This window comes from Tympanuchus pallidicinctus, unplaced genomic scaffold, assembly GCF_026119805.1.
Source record: "Tympanuchus pallidicinctus isolate F22 unplaced genomic scaffold, pur_lepc_1.0 scaffold3, whole genome shotgun sequence".
NCBI lineage: Eukaryota > Metazoa > Chordata > Aves > Galliformes > Phasianidae > Tympanuchus > Tympanuchus pallidicinctus.
The window spans coordinates 60,880,989-60,907,228 of NW_026294747.1; the positions used below are offsets into that span (position 1 = coordinate 60,880,989).

Below are 26,240 nucleotides of genomic sequence, written 5' to 3' on the forward strand. Positions count from 1 at the left end.
GACACAGGGTTTGATTTTGGGTGGTCCTCTATGGATCCAGGGCTTGGACTCAGTGCTCCCTGTGAGCCCCTTCGAAATCGGGATATTCTGTAATCCTATGATGTTGATGCAGTGCTTCAGCTTCTGGATCCCCTCATATTTAGCCTCTTTGTCAGCATCTGCTCATGAACGTTCTCTGGATAAGATGCTGGCACTGCTGAGATTTATGCTGTGTCAGCCAGAGAGGCTGAAGCTATTTATTCTTTCATGGAGAGAACAGGCAGCCAGAGAAGACCCCTTTCTCCATAACCTTCAAGCCTCCCAAACCTGACTTGCCCATCAGCATTTGGCTGCCTTTATTTGTCTCAGCAAGGTGTTGTAATGACCTGCAGAGAACATACCCATCTACGTCCTACATCGCAGTTTACATGAAATACAGGCGTCAGGGATGAGAGAATAAATACAAACACTTGAATTTAGGTGGTAATGCTGGTTAGGAAGTTTATTACTATAGTAGATTTTGTAATTTTTATATTTTAATATATTTATTAGTAAATAAGACAGTGGAGCACTGGAGCATGTCCAGACAAGGGCAACAAAGCTGGTGAAGGATCTGGAATTCAAGTCTAATGAGAAGCAGCTGAGGGAGCTACGATTGCTCAGCCTGGAGAAGAGGAGGCCCAGGGGAGACCTCATTGCTTTCTACAACTGCCTGAAAGGAGGTTGGCCTCTTTTTGCAGACAAGTAGTGATAGGATGAGAGGGAGTGGCCTTAAATTGCTCCAGGGAAGGTTCAGGTTGGATATTTGGAAAAATTTCTTCTCAGAAGGAGAGGTGAAATATTGGAACAGGCTGCCCAGGGAGGTGATGGATTCAACATCCTGGAAGGTTGTCAAGAAAAGTGTAGAGGTCACCCTGAGTCACCCTGACCTGTAGAGGTCTGGAGCGGTCACAGACCTGGGTTGATGGTTAGACTAGACTGGTCTTCCCAACCTTGATGATTCTGATATTCTAGAGAAGCTGTACACACGGGGACATACCCTGCCTCGTTACAGAACTTAGCACATAACAGATTAATGATTTGCTTATATTTCTATCACACTGTGACAGTCATTAACAAATTCTGCTTACTGCCTGGATAGCAGATGGCTCCACCTACTCATGCCAGGGATGGAAACGTTCCGAAAGCTTCAGGGCAGGATGGGGAATGAGCTCAATAATCCTTTAGGAAGTATGTAAACAGTTCAGGTATTGAGTGATTTATAGCTCACAGGAAATCCCTAGGGAAAGGGAAGCATAAATAAACAGAACCCCAGGGAGCATTTGGACGCTTGAGGTTACAAACATCCCCGTAGGCTGTCTGAGGATATGTGAGTCCTCAAATCAATGCTCCTTTTCCCAAAAGCAAGTCCTAGGACAAAGGTTTGGCTTGAGACACAGATTTCAGCTATGGGACAGCTGCGTAAGTGTCCAAGGAGTTGGTCAGGGACTGAAGACCTCTATTGGAGCTGACTCGGAGCTATATGGGCGGCTGGAATTTGGTTTTGTTTTCTTTCCATGCCCCCATCACTGTGAAGCTATTAAGGACAGTGCTACTGGGCTGATAGCAATAAATGTGCCCTTTATTTTTACCTAATGCCCATGATCTGTGGAAGAGTGATTTTGAAAGATCTGCTCTCCGTTTCTATAGGTACAGCAGTCTCTACAGCAACCTTCTAGGGCCAATCCTGCACTGGAGTAACCAAAAAGGGTACAAGATTGCAAGTAGCCTTTGTGGGCTTGCTGAGTAGCTGTTAACAAGTGGTGCCAAATGCCACAGCCATCACCAAAGGCAGACATTATCAGTAGTCTACCCTCTGAGACCCCAACATCTGATGCATTTCCATCTGTTCCCCTCCCCTCCCCTCTCCTCTCCAGTTCCCAGTTTACTCTGTCCTGGCTGAACAGGAGCACTAACTGCCTCTCCTCCGGGTCCCCATAAGTGCCCAGCATTATAATGTTTTCTGTGAGGAGGACAGGAGCTTCTTGCCAGCCATACACAGACCACTGACATCTTGGCATGCGGTGTGCGGACAAATGTCAGGTATCACAGACGTGGTGTGGATTTTGATCAGCAGCCTAAAGCTGACAGATTTTATAGTTTATCACTTATCCCCAAGCCATTGACTTCCCTTCAGCACTCCACACTCCTCACTCAAATGCTGGCATGTGTGTTTTTTAATTAAGCACTTTTTCAATGTTTAAGTTTGCATAATGGATAACTGCCTGTTGGCTTCTCACTTTCAACTTCTTGTTTGCTCAGCAGCGAGGCATTTCATAATTAAAGCAAGTTTTCAGTTGTTTCAGTATGCAGTACTTATACTTCAGAGAAAAATACCAAAAGAAATGACTGAATGACTGAAGGAAACACTTACAGTGCTCATCTGTTCTTCTACAGCAACTCAAGCTTTTAAATTTAGCCGTAGAAATTTCTGGCTCCTTTATCCAGCATCTCTTGCTGTTCACAATTTGTGACCCCTGTGAACGGCTCTAAGTCAGTTCTCTCAACACTTCACATCCATTCACACCAGATGAGAATCTGTGCAGAACAGCTATGGAGTGAGACGGAGAATAGGTGGTCATGAATTTATCTCACAGAAGTATTTTGAGCACCACCGCCTCAACAGAAATGCCCCACATAATGAAAAACCATGTTGAAAATTTCCTCTACACATTAGCTGGTTAGGTAGAGCTTCCTTGGCCAATTTGAACTAATATCAGGACAGTCAAAGACATTCTGGAAAATGTTGTGGATGCCCCATCCCTGCAGGCATTCAAGGCCAGGCTGGATGTGGCTCTGGGCAGCCTGGGCTGCTGGTTGGCGACCTGCACACAGCAGGGGGTTGGAACCAGATGATCATTGTGGTCCTTGGCAACCCAGGCCATTCTAGGATTCTATGATGATGATGAAGACTGTGTCCAAATTTAAACAGTTTTACTGATTTGCATGGAGCTTGCAGAACAGCTCAGCAATGGCTCTTGCACCCTCCTACTTTTCAAGCTCCTGTGGACAAGCATGCTCTGTCCCAGACAGGAGTGCAGCTTCCAGCCAAGATTTGTCAATGTGAATTCTTGGGCACAACATAACTGGGAGCCCCTGAAGTTGATTTGGGGTAGAATAAAGTTGGGTCTGCCTATATGAGTGCATGCACTTTTTTCTATAGGATTGGAACATAACCAGGAAAATTTAAGGCTATAAGAGCAGATGTTTCACAAAATCATGGCTGATCAAGAACCAGTGTCATGCAGAAGCAATTCTTAACCCATAGCTACTTACACTGCCTTGCAGCACAGGCTGTAATCCCCCTCAAACAGCCTACATCCACAGTCACTGAAATCAATGGGGACTTTGCCATGGGTTTCAGTTGGCAGAGGATGTTTCCAAAACAGTCCCAGAAAGATCTTCATTTGTAACTCAATGTCTCACATTTCAAAAGATTGGCCTCAAATGTGCTTTAAGAACTTAGTTCTTTTTTTGTATGTCTTTCTTTCACCAGGCTGCATATTTACCAGCTTTAGTCCTAGAGATGATCTTAAGAGCTTCTCCCAAGAGGACCAGAAACTTCCTTCTAATTTGCTTCCTTATTAAAATAACCAGGGCTTGAAATTTCCATGTCCTTTATGAGTCTTTTGATTATTTCTTTGTCCATCTGCCTTTAGTAAGCAGCTCAGATTCCAAAAACAGATGAACAAGTGACTGTGGGTAAAGGGAAACTAATTAACACTTTATTTAAGCTCAGGAGGAAAAAAAACCCCAAACCATAAAAATATGAACTTAATTTAATTGTTCAGCAATATCAAGGAAGCCGAGGAGACTTGCTTTCAAATGTTTGGAAAGGAATTCCTATGGACCTGCTATAATTTCTCAGTAGCTTTGCTTCTCGGTGTCCAGTTTTCAGGGGAGGTAAATAATACCCTTCTACATTACAAAGGCATTTCACAGACAAATAATTCAGGGCTATGCTACATTTTTTGGGATAGTTTACAATGCAAGTATCCCCCAAGGACCTACATAGCTCCAAAGACAAGTTTCCTTAGGGAGCACTCGCACAACTATGCATGAGAGACAATAAATGACAGCATCTGACGGCTAACACTTCATGAGATATTCAAATGCTACAGGGACAGAAGCAGTAAAAGCTATAGAGCAATTACATCTAAGACAATTCCACTTTGTTACATTTTTATCCTCTAAAATACCCCTCGATTTCACTATTGCCTTTGCTTATTCTCAGATTTCTTATTGAAGCCGTCTGAATTTTTGCACAGAGAAGGATGTAACCGCAGACGCTGCTGCTAAATAAAATTACTGCAATGATTTCTGGATTGTACTTCTGAGAAGCACCGAGGAATGCATTACATCTCGGGTGGTGAAGGCTTATAATAAGTGTCCTCACTGCTGGGAAAGCTACAGAAGTAATATGAGGCATGTTTAGCACCAAGCAGTGGCCTTGATGGAGTACATGCAAGCTGGAACACAGGGTGTGTGAGGTGCGTGCTGGGATGGCGCTGCCTTCCTCTGTCTTGCAGAAAAGCCATTTCCATAAGGATGTGAGCAAATGCCACAGATGTGATGGATCCAAAGGGCTACATGAGAAGCAGAGGTAAACTGCTGGCTGTGCTCGGTGTGAAGCCGCTTGGCCTGACTGATGCAGGCTCAAATTGAGCAGGAGGATTCATGGACTTAATAAGAGAGCAGGCACCTCCCACCTGAACAATTTAACAATTCAGTTTTTAATAAGCATGTACTGTGTTCACTCTGAGACAGCCTGATACCCCAAATTCAGAGAAATAAACTACAACTTGCTATGATTTTCCCCCAGAGGGTGGTGAGGCACTGGCACAGGTTGCCCAAGGAGGCTGTGGATGCCCCATCCCTGCAGGCATTCAAGGCCAGGCTGGATGTGGCTCTGGGCAGCCTGGGCTGCTGGTTGGTGACCTGCACACAGCAGGGGGTTGGAGCTGGATGAGTGCTGTGCTCCTTTGCAACCCAGGCCATTCTATGATTCTATGATTCTAATAGATATATGTATATACATGTTTGTTACTGCCATCATATACCATTTGGACAATGGCACTTTCTCAAGCAGATTTGCTCTCTGCAGGTAAAAATATTCAGGTTTGAAATACCCAATGTTATTAAAATATCTCTTTATTCGTCAGGGGAATTCCAGCCCCGGTAAGAATCAGTATTTGTGCCATGGCACAACATTACAATTCCTTAAAATTCACCACAATCCCGAGATAGCGGGAGAGCAATGAAAACTCCGATTTAAAACTTTAAAACCAATATTCACACCTCAGCTTTTCTTACACTATTTAGACCCAAAAAGGAAACTCAAAGCAGTAGCGCAGCCTCCAAAGGCAGTCTTTATTTGGTGATGAAAGCGTTTGACAAGATGCTTCCCAACGCAAAGTTTTCTGGGTTTTCACAGAATCATAGAATGGGCTGGATTAAAAAGAACCACAAAGCTCATCCAGTTCCAACCCCCTGCTGTGTGCAGGTCACCAACCAGCAGCCCAGGCTGCCCAGAGCCACATCCAGCCTGGCCTTGAATGCCTGCAGGGATGGGGCATCCACAGCCTCCTTGGGCAACCTGTGCCAGTGCCTCACCACCCTCTGGGGGAAAAACTTCCTCCTAATATCTAACCTAAACCTCCCCTGTCTCAGTTTAAAATAATTCCCCTCTGTCCTGTCACCATCCACCCTCACAAACAGCCGTTCCCCCTCTTGTTTATCCGCTCCCTTCAAGCACTGGAAGGCCACAATGAGGTCTCCTCACAGCCTTCTCTACTCCAAGCTAAAAATCCCGTGCCGTCAACCTTTCCCGTTAACTCTCACCTTTCTCAACCTTTCCTCATAGGAGAGCTACTCCAGCCCTCCGATCGTGGTTTTGTGCTCACTCACAGAATATGTATTTTCTTAAAGAAGAGGAGACATTTCTGTACGGGGCACACGAGGGAGAGCAGCCGTTGATTCCCCTCACAGAGGAGCGGCGGAGGACCGCCGCCACGAGGCAGCGTCCACAGACAGAGCGGCGCGACCGTTGGAAAGGCGGGAAAGAGCGGGTCTAGGGGGAGAGCGGGCAGGCGGAGCGGGGGGGCGGGGCGCGCACGCGCAGGGGGGCGGAGCCTGGAGGGGCGGGGCGGGGCGGGCCACTCAGCGGCCGGGTAATGGCGTTCGGGGTCGGCGGCGCCTCCTCACGGGGGGTGGGAGAGCGAGAGGGCGGGGGGCGCGGCGTGGAGCGGGGACAAAGCGCGCGAGCTGCCAGGTAAGGCCGTGCGGCAGCCTCGGGGCTGGGTGAGGGGTGGGCGGGAAGCTGGGAGGGCTCTGTTCCCCTCCCCCACGCCATGTTCTTCTCAGTGTGGGGGTCTTGGACTCTTTTATCCCTTCCGAGCGGTTCGGCCTCGTTGCGTCCGTTGTGAGAGCAAAGCGGGGTGGGGATGGGAGGGGTGAGAAAGAGGAGGGGGAGAGAGAGGGAGGAGGGTGGCGGAGGGGTGGGGGGGGAAGGAATGGGGTGGGGCGGGGGGGGGGGGGGGGTGGTTGTCCTACTTTTGAGTGGAAAGAAAAGGGAAAAACCCATATGTGTATAAAAAAACAAATAGGTTCTAAAAGCAGTGCCCCCTTCCGGTGCGCCGAGGGGCTGAGCGCTGCTCCGTGTCTGCGGGCAGGTGCTGAGCCGGGCGCCGCGGGGCCGCGCTGCCATGGGCGTTCAGGACCGACCGCAGTGCTTCTTCGACATCGAGATCAACCGCGAGCCAGGTAACGGCGTCACCGCACTGCGAAACGGGAGCCCGGCGTCTCCCAGCTCGCGTTATCCCTACGGAAAGCGGAGGGGCTGCCAGTGCGTTGTAATCCCAAGCTTGACCCCCCCCCCCCCCCCCCTCCGCTTCTGCCTTCACTTTCTTCTTTTTTACCTACGGCTGACCTGCCCGTTTTTGGAGGCAGGCCGTGTTAGTTGTGGGATGTTTACTCGCTGCTTGCTTTCACGGGGAGAACTGATAGCTTTGATGCGCTTTCACTTTCATTCTCTACTTCGGTGTCTCTTTGAAAGGCTTTGAAATAAGAGTTTCTCTCCAAGTTGCAGCTGTATTCAAATACAGCCGTAAGCCCTTCGACTTCCATTTTCACTTCATCCGAAATTAAAAAGGGTTTCAGCGCTAACTCCAGTGGCTGATATGGTATATCTGTAAATCTTTTGTTGGTCCATCTGCCATTTGAGATGCTCAGAATACATTTTTGAACAGAGAAATATTAATATGAAAGGGATTTTAATGTGTTCCCTTGGTTTAATTTCAGATTTACTGTGGAATCAGACAATTAAAAATGCTGTAGGGTGGGTGAGTTCCTGGCTTAGGAGAGGTAGTTTGATGAGATTTGGTGTATGAAGAGAATTCATGCTTTATCTCATTTGCTTTTAATCTTTGGAAAGGATTTTAGGTTTGACTTCTGTGAGGAACTTCTCTGTGCTGTTTCCCACTGCTCTGCCTTTGCACACACGCTTCTGCTTCCATTTCCCAATACCTTGCCCCTTCCTTCACCTTGTACATCATAAGTGGAAGAGACTTAGCTTGTTTTCTCTCGTACCTTTTTGGGTTTGATATCTGATAGTGCTGCCAGAGAGGTGTTCACATTCCTGGTGGTGCACAGATTAGGTTACCTGGAGTAGGTGCAGGGCTCTGGTTGTTGCTGCTGGTATCTGTTTTCTCTTTAAAGCGTTAAGAATCTCATGGCTGTACCTTGGGTTCAGAGCCCTGCTGTTTTTATTGCACTGATTGGTGACATATTTTTGCAGGAAAACGTGCCAATGTATGAAATATTAGTGCAGGACTTGAGGGTAGTGTGCTTATACCACTGCGTGCTAATGTCTGTTTATCAGCTTACTGTGCAGTCATGCCTTAGGTTTTAGAGTTATGTTAAAAAGCTTAAGCACAGCCCTTTTGGTTGTAAGATGACCTTCAGAAGCTGCATCAAGTGTGAATGATGAAGCAGTGCTTCCAGACTACGTGAAGCACTGTCTGAGAGATGTATCTCAGTGGTATCAGCAGGAGAGTACTCATTTTAACTTTTCAACTGCCACCAATCTCCAAATCAGCATTTTCCTTATCTGACTTGACTTACAAGTAGCCTATCTGCTTGTTTGTTAAATGTAGGGGGAAAGACCTGGACAACAGAACAGTGCTGTGTGTTATTTGCTAGCCAGCAGGTAAAGCATTGCCCCCTGCTCTGTCTGCTCTAAGAAAACTGAACGGGTATCTACAGAAAAGGAAGAGAACAAGAGAATGTGCCTCTCACACAACAGGAGACATCTCCTCACCTGCAGAACTCAAAACTGTGTCATGTTAAAGTCATTTTAAAGTGTTGATTGCTTGGAGTCCAAGAATGTTCCCGCTCACAGCTGCCAGCTCAGAGCTTCCCCAGCAGAGATTCACTTACCCAGGGGTTGTGTGGATACCTGTAGCAATTAAAAGCAGGAGTGCAGCTGGTAGATGAGATGAAAAGCAGCAGCAAAAGGTGATGTGTGTGTATGTGTGAGGAAAGGCTGCGGAGTGTAAATGAGTTTCACTGGTTAATTATATCTGTTACAAAGTACAGGGATGAATACTGCAACACTGGTTGTGCTTTCAGGAAACTGCATCACAGCTTTTGTGCTTCTCAGCTGGTTAATTTTAGCTACAGAATGTTGGAATAAAACTTGTATGGCTTGTTTGCAGCACAGCAAGAGGCACAAACTGCTTTCTATCAGCATTTTTCAGTGTAATTTGATATTTAGACTACTTGTAACAAGTTGCCACTGAAGTGTTTTTTATGAGTACACATTGTGATTTATTTTTTTTCCTAAAGTAAATGAAGATTAAATCAAGAGTGAGCATTTATTTTGACACAGGCAGCAGCTCTCCCTTGTTTTGTGTCCCTTCACTGATGGATTTGGGCAGGGATGGTATGCGGAATTAAACTACGTGCAGTAAGCCAAGAATCTGGGGATGGCAGCAGATGCCTCTTGTAAATAATTCTGGCTTTACTCTGATGAAAAAAACTTGCTTGGATCTGTTCTAATGGTCATAACACCTGAAGCAGCCGCGTGTTGCTGAGGTGTCACGTGTGATGTTCATGTGGCCCTGCAAGGTTTTCTCATTTCTCCCCACCCCTGCTCCTGATTTTGTCCATCAGAAGATACATTATGCTCAGTTTTGCTTTGTTTCGTTCCTGCTCACAGCCCTTATTTGCATCTCTTTTCTTGTGTTTTCTGTTGTTGCTTACCCCCTTGTTCATTTTTCCTTCCACTTTAGTTTTTCTTCTTCAGGTGTGTTCCTCCCTTTATCAGTCTGTTTATAGAATCATAGATTGGCCTGGGTTGCCAAGGACCACAGTGATCATCTGGTTCCAACCCCCTGCTGTGTGCAGGTCGCCAACCAGCAGCCCAGGCTGCCCAGAGCCACATCCAGCCTGGCCTTGAATGCCTGCAGGGATGGGGCACCCACAGCCTCCTTGGGCAACCTGTGCCAGTGCCTCACCACCCTCTGGGGGAAAAACTTCCTCCTCAGATCCAACCTAAACCTCCCCTGTCTCACTTTAAAACCATTCCCCTTGTCCTGTCACCACCCACCCTCACAAACAGCCGTTTCCCCTCCTGTTTATCTGCCCCCTTCAAATATTGGAAGGCCACAATGAAGTCTCTGCAGCCTTCTCTTCTCCAAGCTCAACAAGCCCAGTTTCCTCAGCCTTTCTTCACAGAAGAGGTTCCTTCAGCACAGCTCTCTCTCTGATCTGAACTTGTGTTGAAGTCTCTGCTGTACAGGTCACCATAATAGTCTGTCTGCATTAGTAGAACCAGGGAGGCCTTTGAGTCTTTAGTCCTTTGAAGGCAAAAACTTGCAGGTAGGCAACGGAAAGCAGATTGGTGTTTTGATTGCAAACCTATTGGCAATCCAGTTGGGAGTGATGTGTGTCAAGAGGACGTCGTGTGTGGGGAGCTCTTACTGGGGAGTGTAGAGCATCAGCAGCTTCTGGGGGAAACTGGTACTCAGAATGAAAATCCTCTCATTATACAGAAATGGGCCGGATGAAACAATACCCAATATTTATCTTGAGGTCAAGAAGAAACTAAATTATTGAATATGGAATACCAAATGGATGAGTCTTTACTGTCAGGAGGAATCATAGTGTTGTTTCTCACTTGCATTTCTTTGTGGCACTGAAAGCAGTACGTTTGTGTTGTGAGCAATGCTCAGTGTTTGCTTTTATGACTATGATGGAGCACCACAACAGGGGGTGGTTCCAGGAGTGAACCAGCAGAGCTGGCAAGGGGAGCCTTTGCTTGAGTGCAAGACAGGGTGTGGAAGCTCTATCCAAGCATTTATGTGTCAGGGTTTCTATAGGTTCAGCTCAGAGGAAACTTCCATTCTTGTAAATGATGTTTTAAATTCAGTCTTTTTCTACAGGAAGCTTTTGCATTTCCAAAGTCTGTAGCCATGCTTCTACTTTAAAGCAGTGCTTTAAAATATTTAAGACTTAGGATTCACAAATCTACATATAGACATAAAAAATGTAAGATAAAAATGCATTCATTTCAATGAGTTGTATCTATATTGCAGTGCAGATTAATCTGAGACCTTTGGTCTCTGGAAAATGTGTTATGTGTTTGTCTCCAGAGTTTGTTGCTAAAACAGGTTAAGCATCTAAACTGGGGGAAATTGCTGGGTAACTATTTGAAATAAGTGATACTTGAAGGGCTCATATAAACAGGAGATGAATGGCTGTTTACAAGAGTGGTAGGACAAGGGGAATGGTTTTGAAGTGAGACAGGGGAGGTTTAGGTTGAATATGAGGAGGAAGTTTTTCAGCCAGAGGGTGGTGAGGCACTGGCACAGGTTGCCCAAGGAGGCTGTGGATGCCCCATCCCTGCAGGCATTCAAGGCCAGGCTGGATGTGGCTCTGGGCAGCCTGGGCTGCTGGTTGGTGACCTGCACACAGCAGGGGTTGGAACTGGATGAGCACTGTGCTCCTTTGCAACCCAGGCCATTCTGTGATGATTCAGTAATTTTAATAGACTTTGCTAACAGGAGTCTGTGTGAAGTTACAGCATGGATGTTCCTACCATGAATCTTTGTCACTTCAATTGAATCTAGAACTTCTGCTTCTGTAGATGAAGAATTAAGGATTCAAAACCAAAACAGAAGTAGTTTTCATCTTGTACTCAGAAAATGGAGCTTTGAAACTGGCTTAGTTTTGTTCATTATGCTGTCTGGTTTCTGTAATTGATGTAGCTTCGTTATCTATACATAACAATTCATGAAATAAAACTTCAAATCATCTTAGAATTTATATGTGCATTATTTACTGTATTTAATTAATGGAACAGAAATACTTTTTATCATTTATTCCAATTTCTAGCAAAAAATATCGAAGTACTTTATCAGAGTGTTGATTTCTGATTAGCAAGAAATGTGAAATCAGGATAGACAAAACCTCTGTGGTGGAGAAATGAGAGTCCTGCGAACACTGCGGTGTGGTATGGATGAATGCATCTCCAAAGCTGTGAGTGCAAGAGAGCAGCCTGAGCACAGAACTAAAAGTGTAGAAACGATCTGTCTGCTGATCCACTAGAATAAACTACCAGTAACAAGTGTAACTGCTTGTGCTGCTGGAGGATTTGCACACTGTGTCAGATGAGTTTTGTCATTAGGAAGAGCCAACAGCTCGGTGTCTGTGGTTTAGTCCAGAGGCAGCACAGCCTTCTGCAGGCCCACTGTTGGCCGATGTCAGCTGAGGCCTCAGCAGAGCTGTGTGTGCAGGCCTTGCTCGCTCAAACAACTCTTGTGAGCTACTGGTTTTGTTTTAAGGTACGATTTGAGCCTTACAGCAAACCTGTTCCTCATTTGGGTAACTTAAGCTTTATACCAGAGGAACAAATCTGGAGAAATCACTGGCAGCTTTCTGTTTGTGATGACAGTGGAGGAAATTCGAGGAAGTCAGTAACACCTCAGGTGCCTTTTACACTTTTGTTACACCAAGTCATGCTTCATTCCAGGTTTACAATGAGGCACTTTTGTGTTTTCAAGGCACAGCTGAGGTTTGTAGGATTTTAAGCAGACTTTTAACACACCAAAAATATATTTGTTGGATGAACAGCAGTAACTTTGTGTATCTGATCAGGGTGTCAGTGTATTTGATCTTTGGCTTGTACGCTCAGCTGTTTGGCAGCAGCAGATGTCACCTCTCAGTGACAGCTTCAGGTAAAACACAGGTAGTAGCCCAGCAGATGGATGCACAGTGTGTGGTTGGTGTATTTATAAACACACTGCAGCATTTTATGTAACGGGATGTAAGAAGGTGAGCAGCACTTTGCGTGATGGGGAGGTTGGCTTATTTTTAAAATGGAATCTGTAGTCTTCTGATGCCAGGTGTGTGCTTTGCAGTCTGAAGGAGTTGAAAGGTGTGATGCATTCACGGATCTCACTGACAAAACACTGAAAGTCGTGGTTCCCTGGAGGTGTTTAAGGCCAGGTTCATCCTCCAGGAGTCACAGCTGATGTGTGCTGCTTGCAGTGCTGCCTGCAGTGCTGTGTATGGAGGACAGGAGCCCACTGTGGGATGGCTGCTGTGCATTGGTGCCTAGGTGCAAAAGGCCCCTCTGGAGCCCTGAGGTGGGAATGCCTCCTGCTGATCCACAGCTGTCAGCTTGGTCCACCAGCAGCTCTGCTCATAGTGCAGTGAGGATAGTGATGGTTTTCCTTCCCCTGAAAGACATTGCGTGTTATTTCACGAAGGGAATGCAGGAGGAAAGGTGGAGGAAAGGTGTGCCTGGCTCTCTGAGCGCTTTGTCCCCCTCAGTTCAGTGCTTTTGCAAGCAGAGCAATGGGATTTCTGCTGTTCTGAATCACCGTGCTTATAATGCAAACTGACAACTTCTTTGCCATTTCTTCATTCTTTGAAGGCTGTCTCTACCCTGTCCTTTGAGGTTTTTCTGCCTGCTGTAGCACAAATCCTCTGAGAGTATTCACACTGCAGTTAAGAAACTCGTCCTTTCAACAGCTGAAGGCACCTTGGATTTTTTTTTAGCTGAGATACAAAACACAGGTGGTCCCTGTGTTGTTTTTCCTTGATCCCCATCTTTGTGATCCAAAAAACCTGACAATTGTGCTTACTGGGACAAGGCCTTCAAATTGAATATCATTTCTTAGGAGCCTCTCTGAATAATTCACGGTGCCAAAATAATGAACAAAATGTGTTGAAATTTCCTTTTCCTTTAAGAGAAGGGAAAGGAGTAATTCCTGACCAGTTCAATAATTACATTGAAGTCTTACCAGTTGTGTACCACTAGAGGGTGGTGCACATTAATAGATTCTGGCCTTCCTGCAATGCTGGCTGGCCATGTGGCATTTAACCCTTAATTTATGCCTCGCTTTGCAATACAGAGATATTCTGCATAATTCACAAAGTTATCGTTAAGGATTTCATGCATCCAACTGTATTTGTTTTGACTGTAGAAATACAAGTCCCGAAAATGCAAATCTCAGAAAATGAAATAGGAAATGTGAAACAGTTCTAAAGTTCTTTTCTTAGCTCTTCAGCGTTGTAATCGGTTTCTAAGGCACGCAGTGTGAGCACTGCCAGTGGTGTGGGAGTAGCTGTGCTGAGTGGGGATTGCTCTGCTCAAACTGTACAGAGGCAGCAGTGTTTGATTCATAGTATTTGGCAACTGAAGCATTAGTCCTGAAATTGCTAATGCTGTCCCACCTGTCTTTCATTTTCCTTAATTGAGTCATCTATTACACTTTCTGTTGAAGCCAAAGGATTTTAGGCCAAGGGTTCCGCTGCATTTACAGTCCTTAACACAGTGTGGAACTAAGATGCAGTTATGCAGATTTATTCAATGCTATTTTTCTTCTGTCATCATAAAGAATTATAAAACTTTCTATTTTTTTTTTTAATCTTTCAGTTGGTCGAATTATGTTTCAGCTCTTCTCAGATATATGTCCAAAGACATGCAAAAACTTCCTTTGCTTGTGCTCGGGTAAGTAGCATGCTTTTATTTAACAACTTTAATGTTTCTTACAGCTGTTTCTTTAAGCGGGCATAAATTGTAGGTTTTGTTTGCTTGTTTGTTTTCCTGGTGAGGACAAAGCTGAGACTTGGTCGTGCTCAGGAGGATTTAGCAGCACTGGAAGTAACCTGGAATCCTGTAATGGTTACTGGGTCAGAGCAGTGGAGCAGCTACAGGATTCCAGAGTGCAAGACTGTCACTTGGCAGGGCAAAATGTGGTCATCTGTCATTTGGGCTTCATTAAAGGAAATTGACACAGCTAAAACAATAGAGAAATTATTGAGCACCTAAGTGACACATGGGAAAGATGTGGACTTCATCAGGAGAGCCATCAGGTGTTAATGTCACTGCACGGTGCAGTGGTGACACTTCACTTGGCTCCATGTGAAATGTTGATTACTCTTACACAATAAAAGTATGTTTTGGTGCATAGCCGCACAGTGGGGATCAAAGGAAGGAGTCTGTTACACCTTAGGAGAAAACTGCTTTACATTCAGCAAAGCCAAGGATGGAGAGGGAACATTGTTCCCTAGGGGGAATGTGTGGTGGGATAAAGGAGGGCAAGGATCTCTAAAACGAAAGACAGCACTAGCAAAAGAATTTCTGGGTAGAATCCAGCACCCTTTGCCCCATTTTTTTTCTTTTAAGCAGGAATTCACTTTTTCACAAGATTTCTAATGACTGCAATAGTAAGGGTGGTGAGAACTCAGTGGTTTTTTGGTGCGTGGGGCTCCTTGGTGGTTTTGCAACTGCAAGTTAGGAATCAGTTTTGATTACATTATTGCAGGAATCGCCGTTACTTACGCAGAGAACTCGTTCTGTGTGTCTTGGTGGTCTTGTCCTGTGTACCTTGAATTCTCCAAATATATACCTTAAATTAACTGCACCAATTAAGGCTCTTTTAAAGTTAGCCAGTGGGCTGGCTGGTGTAGTGTCTGAGCCTTGTGTTCTGTGGCTCTTTTAATTCCTTTCAGTGGCTTTGCTAGGTTAAAGCTAGCTGGAGACCACGAGGTGTGAACCAAACAAGTACTTAGCAGGAGAAAGAACAGTTACAAAGATCTGACAGCTTTCTTGTGCATAACTGTTTAAACTCTGCTGTACAGCTGGCTGTTCATGTTTCATTGAAGTCCAGCTAGAATCTGTCTTTAGTTGGGAGAACAGTGAGAGAGAGCCCAGAGTCCTGAATTCTGTTTAATTTGAGATCAGACTCACAGACATAAAAGCTACCACAAACCCTGGTTTCATTCCTGCAGTTTGCTACTGTGTACTCACAGGACAGCCATGATCTGATAGATGTGTTTTAAAAATTGCTGGTAAGTATGTGATGTGCATTTTTCCCTCTCTTAACTTAATTATCAGTTTTGCACATTTCTTATAGTGGTGTAAGCAATGATTAAGAGAATTAAATTGTCTTTTTTTCATCTTGTCCCTGGAAGCCATCTCTGCCACTGCAACTCTCCAGATTGAATTTGGGATTGCTGAGATTAGAGACTCGGGTTGCATGACTAACATGATGTTCTTGTTGGTATCAAGTGCATCTGTGCTGCTGTTTAGTTTGCTCAAGTTGCTTCCTAGGAACTCTGCCTTTCTGCTTCTCCATGGCAGGTTCTTTCAGTGCGTTTCTTACTGCCAGTTTATCTGCACCACGCAGATTTTCCCTGCTCTATTGCACAACATCATACAAGCATCTATGAAGAAAATTTACTCTATCCCAGCCAAAACCTCGACTGTAACCACCCCTTATTCCATGCCACTTCATGTGCAGGTCGTGTGCTCTGTAATGCATCCTCATTAATCACCTCCCTTTCATTAATACACAGATATTATTCCACCAGTGTATGGGCCACACCTGTGGCTCAGTCCATGACCCACTGTCTGTCTGTTGTGGTTGCTTGGGGCAGAAGTGACCTGGAGTTACTGGATGCCAGAGACACTTCAGGTTGGGTCTCTGCTGCACTTGCACTGCTCCCTGCGAGGCTCATCTTCTTTTGTCTCCAGCAATTCCTTCAATAGAAGAACTTGCTGTGAAATGCAAATCAAGTCATGGGTTGCAACAGTTTAAAGATGCATCCATTAGTCTCCACCTTTTTGCCTTTTGGACCAGGCCACAGGGCTTTAGATGGCAGTGAACTCCCCTCACTCCAGCTCCAGCCTGGGCTTTTCCATTGGCCGTGGTCCCTCCAGACACCTGCTGGGTCTGCTTTATCCATGGTCACGGATGCCTTGAGGTATTCTGGCACGCTCTTGTCTGTGATCACAGATGCTGCAAAGTGTGCTTGCTCCTGTATGGACTCATCCTCAGGTCACAGTCCCTCTGACTTGAGTTCCCTCTGGCACTCCAGCTGTTGCCATTCAGTACAGTGCACAGGAATGGCAGTGAGGTGCTGTTTGCCAGCCCAAGCTGTTCCCAGGCATAGCCAAACACGATCATAACGAGGAGAGCAAACAGCAAAAGAAAAAGCAGCTGCTAAGAGTACTGGACTGTAAAGCAAGCAGGCCTTGTGACAAGCATGGGAGCATACCAATTAGCAACTAACCAGCTGTAGCATCTATAAATTTGGTTTAGCACTCCAGTTCCTGATGATGACAGATTTGATTGTTTGTGCCTTGTTTTGGGTGCCAAAAGACCTGTGGCTTAACTTTGCAGGCAACTCAGCATCACATAGATGTTCACTCACTGTTCCCAGGTGGTATGGGAGAAAGAACTGGAAATGTAGGAGTGTGGGAAGTCATTGGTTGGTATCAGGATTGATCTCCTCTGATCATCTTAGTGCCCTCCTCTGGACCCGCTCCAAGAGAATCACAGAAACACCAAGGTTGGAAAAGGCCTACAAGATCATCCAGTCCACCCTGTAACCAATAGTTCTCACTAAAGAGCTCTACATCCTCCTTGTGCTGAAGGGTATTGGGAAGCCAGGCAAATGCCATCACTCCCAATGCCTCCCCATCTTGCCTGTCTTTACAGAGAAAAAAAATGTCTCAAATAAAACCATGACATTACATATATTGCTTCAGCATCTCAACTGAGAGCTCTCTGTCCAAGGGTGCTGCCTGCTGCGTAGGGCCACAGATGAGAACTATGGCCAGGAACAGCAGCATCCAGCACTGCTCTGGTACCTGCTGTTTCCCTGCCCTCAGGGTAGGTATAGCACTCCAGTGGTGCTATTGCATTTGTCTTGATTATCCTAGAGGACCTGCTGAGCAGCAGTTTGGTGGGAGATGAAGGTGCTCTGATGAGATTGCATGGACTTCTGGCAACCAGAACTGACTTGTGAAGGGCTGCATAGCATTTTTAGAGTTTGAAGCTGCTAATGCCATTTCAACAGCCAAATAAGTCGCTTGCTTCCAGGAGTCACTTCCACTTTCCACAGTGAAATTTATTGATGGAAGTTTGTGTTCTTGTCAGGCATACTTCTATCCTTATCTTTGGTCTTGACAAGAAATCTTTGAACCGTTGGAGACTTACAGCATCATTTCCTGGTGCTGACATCCTGTTCCAGTTGTATGCAAGGACTGTGTTTATTTAAGAATGTACATAACTTGTTTCAGGGCGAGGTGTTGTGCCCTAAGACCAGATCCCAGTGTTTCAAAAGCTGTGCCTCTGGCTGTGCCCCTGCTGCTCTCTCTGTAATCTCTGTGAGACAAGGCAGGATGTCTTTGTCAGAACCAGGTGGAAGAGAGCAGGGTAATTCTGGCTGCAGTCCTGCAGTCTGTCACTGTTGTCAGACACAGACCTGGCTACTGTGAAAGAATGCTGTCTGCCTTGACAGCAGAATTTTCCTTGCATTTAAATAAAAGCATCTGGACTTGCAAACTGGCATTTGCAGGTCTTTCAGTCAGTCCATGTGCCAGGTAAACATAAGGCCATTTGCTTTTTGGAGCTTTGTCAGGAGCTCGCCTTCCTGTAATCTCAACAGGAGACTGCTGTTGGGTACCTTGTGCAAAATATCTGAGGTTAGGTTGGCAGAATGTTAGTAGGGCCTGAGGCTGAACTTTACCTGCCTGACTGCTGTTTGTGAGAGGCCAAGAGGCACCAAGCAGGAATGTATTTGCTTTTATAGTTAAAGGGTTCTGGAACTGGAGGGGTAAGATCCTTGATTTTGTTTCAGTGACAATCTGCTGACTGTTCTGACTGTGTTTAAACTTCTTGCAGGTGAGAAGGGAATTGGCAAAACAACTGGGAAGAAGTTGTGTTACAAAGGCACTACGTTCCATCGTGTGGTTAAAAACTTCATGATTCAGGGTGGGGACTTCAGTGAAGGTAAAATGTGTTCTGTGGAGCAAACGTTATCATCCCTGTGGTTGTAATGTCACTTTAGAATACAGCATGTAAACATTAAAATGCCTTGAAAGTATGATCGTTGGTTTTCTGTTTCTTTGTTAATTGCTGAAATTCTAACATGTTTCAGCTGACGTTGATGCTTTAGAAAGAATTCTTAAAGAAGAAAGCAGCCTTGCTGGAGTTGATAACAGTAGAGCAGAATTCCAATCCAAACTCTTGTGTTTTCATGTCAAAAGATCTTCCTTGTACACTGTATCTTGAGGTCTTATAAACTGATCTAACATGTATAAACTATAACTGATAAAATGTGTGTGGATGACTACCTTGTGCTGATGGTCAAGTGGAAGTAAAGGTAACGTACTGCTTGCTCATCTCATTGTGGTGGTCTCTCTGAGCAGGACAGGATTGGTGGTGATGCCTACTGTTGGCCTTTTTGCTTACTGTTGCATTTTCTGTTGCTGCTGCTTCAGCAAACAGCAGGGAGAATTCGCCTTTGGAGCCTCGCTTCAGGCTTTCTCGTGTTCAGAGGCACAAAAGCAATCTTCATTTTCAATATTCTGAGTGTCAACAAGATAATGAACTGCATAACGAACGGTCCTGCCTTTTAATTAAGGGCCTTATGCTTAGCTATTAGTAACTGGCTGGAGTCTCCTGGTGTGTTACAAATTGGCACGCGTTATGCACAGCGCTTGTTATAAACAGAACAAAAGGTTCAATTTGTGCTTTTTAATGCACAGGTAATGGAAAAGGAGGTGAATCTATTTATGGTGGCTATTTTAAAGGTAAGAGCAAGTACATCTTTACAGATTCTCAATTCCGTTCTGAGAAGTCTTGATTCCCAAGATACTTAATGAAAAGAGGTCTACTTATAGATCACCTTTTGCATGAAACTAATATTGCATGAGAATTATTTTTATATGCATGACTTTCAGATAGTTTTATTTTGTAATATTTAACTTTAACTGACAATTAATTAAGGCTAACATTATTGGTTAAACATGACTTTCAGCATGGAGGTTAGGCAACTTTATTCATGAATAAACTCCTATCTTCCTGCCTAAAACTGTCAACATATTCTTTTGTTTATAGAGAATGTGGTCTTTTGCAAAATGAAAAGGTAAGAGACAAAAGCTCAGTAACACAAATTCAAACTCTGTTCCCTTGTACCTTCCCTAGTAAATACATAGACAACTGATACATCCGTTTGTAGATGGATATCTGTGTTGCTTGGAGAAATGAGGAGTTCTGTGTCTAACCTTTCTGAGGGTTAATGACTTATTCTGAGAGAACACTGGCATAATTTTCAGTTCTAAACAATTTTTTCTTCTTTTGTTAACGTCCCTTTTCTCCCCTTCCCTACTGAAGGTTTGTATTTTTGGTGTTCCTGTTGAAGTGTTTGTTTATATGCTACACAAGCTGCTTTCCTTGCAAAGAGTTTTTAAATGTATATTTACCTCTTTTTAAAAACAGTTGTTGGAAGGAAAATGGTGAGTTTATGAAGTATTTATTTAAGGACGTAACATTCTTTCTTGCTACAAGAACAAGAAACCAGATAGTTACTGTGGTATTGAAGTGTTAATAAGATGTTCCTAGGGTTTCTTTCTAAAGAGTGCACTAAAGGTGGTAAGTTCTAAACATGCAGTGTTGTGCTTTGATATATAACCTTAAAAATAACAGCCTCTGATGCCCAAACTGTAATTTTTACCTTTGAAAAGGAGCTTCAGAACAATATCTGGTTTTGTACTATGCCGTGCAGCCAGAAGTGCTCTTTAATTCCCTGCAATATAAAATGCACGTGAAGTTCAGTCTTAATTGCCTTTACGTTGAGGTTGAAGGAAGGATGTATTCCTTAGTTCCTCTTTCTGGTAGTCAGGTTTTGTTTATTCTCGTGTGTTCTGAGGCACCCAGCTTGGAATGGCTGGGTTGCTCTCTCACAGTTCCGTGCCAGGGAAATGGCCCTTTCACTGGGTGCCCATACATAACAGTGTGGTGTACATGAGGGCTCGTTTTGGGATCACCTCACATCCATTTTCATTAGAGATGTCCACGGCATTGCTGTAACTTGCTGTATAAAAGAATGTTTTCTGTCTCATGAGTGTTTCTACTGTAACTTTCGAGAGGCTCAATTAGATTTCTGTTCTGTTTCCAACCTGTTCAAGTTTCTTTAGCAGCGGAAGAATTTCTCCTTGTAGTAGCCATTAGTTACTAAGAAAATCTGACTGGCGTTCCTTGTCAGGGAAAATCTGACAAACATATTTTTTCTTCAAACAGATGAAAACTTTATTCTCAAACATGACAGAGCGTTCCTTTTGTCAATGGCAAACCGAGGGAAACATACCAATGGTTCCCAATTTTTCATGTGAGTAGATGTGATCTGACAGTTGAGCTTTTGTTAAACAGAGGAGCGCTGTTCATGAGAAAGATGGTATTGCTAAATTATCTCTAACAATGTTACCCACCTTACTGTGAATAGGGTTGAGTGGATACCTGCAGAGCTCTAATAGGAAACAAGTTACCACGAGTCGCATGGGGCATTCCTTTGGGTTAGAAGTGGGTCCTATGGGATTGCTCCTTGTTTTTTACCCTGAAATTATGGCTTTGCTATTGTGCTCAGTGTCCAAAAACAGATTCTTTGGTTTTGTGTTGTACCAACCAAATCTTCACACAGTGCTTATGGATTACAATGCTGAGCATTGTATGTAGGAAGCAGCAAGGTCTGTGATAGAGATGGCCTGTATGTTTTTGCATATGCTATTTTAAATGATTTCCTTTGAGAGACAAGGGGTTTTTTTATTAATTATTTCATTCTGGGAAGGGGGACCTCATTTAGTTTTGTTGTTTCTCTTCTGGAGTTTCTGTTCCTGGCATAGTTTTTTTTCTATACTGTTGAATAATCCTGTTCACATGTGTACACTAATTGTCACATCCCAGTGCTGTGGAAAATAATGTGCTGAAAATCAAGTTTTCCCACATAACCTTAAACAGACAGAAATGAATCCATTGCAGCATATAGCCACATCCTGTTCAATTGCAGAGCACACGTTTCTGTCATGGATGAAAGCTCAGGCGTGATGGCAGTCAGGCTCTTCTGATTGAAGATTCTGGGTCCAGTATTGAACAGTTTGTATTTGGGAAGATGTGGTTCATAACTTTGGGCTGGTGCTGAGAACTTTCATTAAGAAACAATGCTGGTGTTTTCAAAGTTAAATTCTGCTGTAGTTGCTTAGCTGTAAAAAGCTCTTTTTCTTTGCCATCTTTCTTGGGGGATGAGTGAATGGCGCTTCACTGTCTTCAGTAAAGGAGAAAATTCTCCTGAAGAGTATTCCTTTTCTTTTTGTTGCCTGAAAAAGAGCTTCAGTATGACACAATGAAGTTCAGATAAGAGGCATTCTTAGGTCTCTTCCTAAAGAATGCCCTAAAAATGGAAAATTAATAAGAAACCTAAGGGAGAGTCTTTCACAGTTCCTACTGTTCTGACTTTCCAAAGAGAGAAAATCACGTCGAGAGCTTCTTTTCTGTTAGCCTCAAAGCAACTTTTAGGTGATATGCCTCCTTACAGCAAATCTGAATGAAGATATATATATGTGTATATGTATATATACACACACTAATATGAGGAACAACCTCTGTACAAAAAAGAACCCGTGGTTTCAGCAGCACTCTGCAGAGCACTGCGTTGCTGTTTATCACTTGATGGTGCGTCTTTTGATTCGCGTGTCGCAGTTTTCCATTTTTAAGCTTATCTGAACAAAATACATGAAAACTTTATGGTGCTACATCTATCAAGAAGCTATCATTTGAGGGCTCTAAAGTTTCTTTTTGCTCCTGCATTTAATTCAGATGTCTTCCTCTTTCACTTCTAGCAGTAGGCTCAGCTTACTTGCTCAATTAAATTTAATGTACTTAATGGACATCCTGTCTCTCACCATGCAAAGGAACATCCTAAGCTTGTGTTTGATGCTAAATTATAATTTACATAGGACAGGAAAATGTGAACAGTGCTTGAGAGTGCTTTCATTAAAGTGAAATGATTTTAAAAGGTACTTGTATCCTTTGAAAATTCTTTCTCTTGGCTGTCCTGTAGCACATTCAAATGTCACCAGTTTACCTTAGGGTTACACAAATGAATCGTATGCAAGAGTAAATTCCCAGATCAGTGAGATTAAGGGGCTGCTGTGCAAGTCTTTAATGCACACTGTAGTGCTGGAGACTTGTGTGAACCTTTTGACCAGGGCTTTTTAATGCATGCAGTAAATGTTTGAGGTATCCTTGTGTACTTCAGGGCATGTAGATGCAGTGGACCATCCACAGGCCACCCAGCACTCCTGGAGCAGCAGCTGGAAGCCAGCAGGGGATAGCACAGGGCTCAGGATGGCAATTGAGCATTGTCCCTAGCTGAGGTGGCTTCACACTGATGGGCAGCAAAAGTCCACCACACCGTGCTGTTACTGCCCTTCCCCAACTAAACAGGGAGAGAAAACATGAAGAAAAGCTTGTGGGTTGAGATGAAGACAAGGAGATCACCTGTCAATTAACCATCAGAGGCAAAACAGATTCTGCATGAGGGAGATGAACATAGTTTATTGACTACTGTCAGTAGACTAGAGCAGTGACAACTAAAAGAACCCCTTCCTCCTACTCACCCCCTTCCTCCTCGTGGCAGAGGAGCAGAGTCAGTCCATAATACCTGGCCTCTCCCACTCCTTCATGTTTGCTCTCTGCCCCTGCTGCACATGGAGACGTGCTCTGTGTGGTGCCCATGGGCTGCACAGAATCACAGAATGGCCAGGGTTGGAAAGGACCTCAAGGATCATGAATCTCCAACCCCCCTGCCACATGCAGGGCCACCAACCTCCACGTTTAATGCTAAACCAGGCTGCCTGGGGCCCCATCCAGCCTGGCCTTGAACACCTCCAAGGACGGGGCATCCACAGCCTCTCTGGGCATCCTGTTCCAGTACCTCACCACTCTCTGGGTAAAGAATTTCCCCCTGATGTCCAACCTAAATCTCCCCTCCTTCAACTTCAAACCATTTCCCCTCGTCCTACAGGTATCAACCCTTTCAAAGAGTTGATTCCCGTCCCCTCTGTAGGCTCCCTTTAGGTATTGAAAGGGACAGGGATATTGAAAGCACAGGGATAGCCTGCTCTGCCATGGGCCTTTCCTGGGCTGCAGTGAGCTGGAGCACCTCCCAGAGCTTCTTCTCTCTTATTTCTCACTCCTCTCTCCCATCTGCAGTTGCACAGCCATTTTTATTTCTTAAACCTGCTCTCCCAGAGCACAATCCAGTATTGCTTATGGCTTAGCTCTGCCCAGCAGCAGGTTGCTTTTGGAGCAGCTGGAGCTGGCTCTGATCTTGCATGGAGCAGCTGCTGGGCTCTGCTCGCAGAGAGCAGCTCCCCACCACCAAAACCTTGCCTAACACATTTGCAGATGCCTTTTTTAATATCATCAAATTTGTGCATTTAAGCTGAATGCCAGCATTGGCCTTCGATGCAGCAGCTTCTGTGGGAGTGATTACAGCACCCATAGGAGAGTGCCCACGATGGCAGATGTGCATACATACAGTCAGTGGGGAGGTCAGGTTCATTTTCAATAACTTGATCTGTGAAAAATAGGGATGGATGGTGAAATGTAGACCAGCAGTCTGTATTGGTATATACTTCTTTTTTTAAAATGGTAGAGCTTGGTTTCTGCTTCATAGCATATAGTGTTTGAATTTCAAGATTCAGAGTAGGAGACAGCTGTTAAAGATATCTAGTCAGATCTAGATTCTGACTTAAGACTTGAAAAAGTAATCTATTAAAGCAGTTATTCTTGCTTGCTGACATTTGTGTGGTTTCTTTAGGGAATGTACTGTGTGTTCCTACAGATTTTCTTTAATAACATAACTTACTTCCTTTAGTGGTGTACTTTAAACTGAAATTCAAATGTTATTCTCAAAGGAATGCCCAATTATTCAGCAGTTTATCATGAGGAAAAATATCTTCAAATGTGTACGTGCCAAATGTAGCAAATAGGGAATGCAAGTAAGTTAATTTGTAAGTCTTTGTTCAGCTGAGACTGAAATAATAGAGGGAATCTTGAATATATGTTTTTATTTGCTCATCAAATGCACTTTCCCTGCTTACTGCACCAAATGTCGTCAGCAATAACTGTCTTTGTAGGAAGTAATCAGGCAGTGAATCTCCTTGACAGACTGCATTAGCAAACTGGTCACCACGGGACTGATAGTCATTAAAACGTGATCTGTGGTGGTCAGTTCTGCAAGTGAAGGGAAGTTAGGAAGTGTGAGTGAAGAGCTGGGAGAATGAATGCGAGGCATCGCTAGGCAAGGTGCAGAACTAGAGCAAAGGGAGCACATATATCATAGAATGGGCTGGATTAAAAAGGAGCACAGTGCTCATCCAGCTCCAACCCCCTGCTGTGTGCAGGTCACCAACCAGCAGCCCAGGCTGCCCAGAGCCACATCCAGCCTGGCCTTGAATGCCTGCAGGGATGGGGCATCCACAGCCTCCTTGGGCAACCTGTGCCAGTGCCTCACCACCCTCTGGGGGAAAAACTTCCTCCTCAGATCCAACCCAAACCTCCCCTGTCTCACTTTAAACCATTCCCCCTTGTCCTGTCACCATCCACCCTCACAAACAGCCGTTCCCCCTCCTTTATACGTTCCCTTCAAGCACTGGAAGGCCACCATGAGGTCTCCCCAGAGTCTTCTCTTTTACAGGCTAAACAAGCCCATATCAGAAGTGCTATGTTTGATGCTCATTGACTATTCCTACTTAGAGAGAGCAGGTGGGTTGAAAGGAAAGGGCTTAGCTACAGCAGGATTGCTTTTCATGGATACATGCTTCAGATATGCCAGGTCTGTTCATTCGTGTCTGTAGAAGCACTCCCTGCTCTGACAGAATGCATCGTGCTGAAATGATGAGGGATGCACAGGCTGTGTCTTTCTGTGCTGTTAGAGTTGGAGTTTCAATTCTCTTTAACCAAAGGCATCTTTTATAGTGTTTATTGCATGATTGTGTTGAAAACAGTTTTAAGGCAGTTGTTTATAAACAAGCTTTTGTTATTTTCAGGTAGCAGCACTGCTTATTTTTCTGTGAATTAAGTTTTTTCAGAACCATCAGTTACCCAAGAAGTGTTCTGAAAACCATAGTATGTTTATCCTTTCTTTTTTTAACTACCCCATTGCCATGTTGATGTACAGATTGGGAATTTCGTGGATGAGGGTAGTTTGATAAGAGCATCCTAGAATCACTTCCTTTTTCCCTGTACTCCAGTACCCGTTTTGGACTGTTGCTGAAAGTTTTATTATTATTTATTACTGTGGTTAATGGGAGTGAGGGGGTACCTGTAGAGCTTCATACAAATGCAGCTTATGTCTTCATGTCACTTCTTTAGTTAGAGCTGGAGGGATGGTAAGCCTGTTCTGGGGTGGTCAGCACAGAGCTGGGTTCCTGTTGGGTGATGTTTTTGCAAGCTCCTCATTGAGCTGATCTGATGAAGGTAGCTTGGCTCTTTTGAGCACCTCTTGTGCCTGTGGTGCTGCCCAACGTGATAGAAAGACTGTAATACAAAATAAGTGCAGCTCTCTTGAAAGTGATTATAGAAAGTACTATAAAATTTGTGAGTCTGTTGGCTTTCTGAGTGCTCATACTCACCTTTGCTTCTCTGAAGTGATGCAAAACCAACTGAGCTGCGTTTACTACAGGAGCAGAAATGTGAACGTGCAGAATGAATAAAGAAGTATAGAAGCATAAAGAAAGCAGTGGGAGTCAAATAAGTAGCCAACTTCTTAGTTGTCATTTGGAAGCTTTTGAGAGTAATTAAATTACTGCCCTGTTGTTTAGTTGTGTGTTAGCTTCAGTAATTGAGGGATACGTTCCTTCT

At 44.3% G+C, this 26,240-nt stretch overlaps 1 protein-coding gene across 7 annotated transcripts in view; it reads left to right on the forward strand.

Moving 5' to 3' along the window:
- The first annotated feature begins 6,180 nt into the window (after positions 1–6,180).
- NKTR (natural killer cell triggering receptor) overlaps positions 6,181–26,240 on the forward strand; it is a 38,431-nt gene continuing 18,371 nt past the window's right edge. For 2 of the 7 annotated variants that reach the window (XM_052695021.1, XM_052695025.1), the window contains exons 1-6: positions 6,181–6,289; positions 6,690–6,780; positions 13,961–14,035; positions 18,219–18,326; positions 19,085–19,129; positions 20,619–20,706. In XM_052695021.1, the coding sequence (XP_052550981.1) occupies positions 6,723–6,780; positions 13,961–14,035; positions 18,219–18,326; positions 19,085–19,129; positions 20,619–20,706 (374 nt within the window). In that variant the 5' untranslated portion in view covers positions 6,181–6,289; positions 6,690–6,722. Of the gene's footprint in view, positions 6,290–6,689; positions 6,781–13,960; positions 14,036–18,218; positions 18,327–19,084; positions 20,707–26,240 lie in introns of those variants that run through there. The other 5 variants (XM_052695019.1, XM_052695020.1, XM_052695023.1 and 2 more) reach the window with 4 other exon arrangements.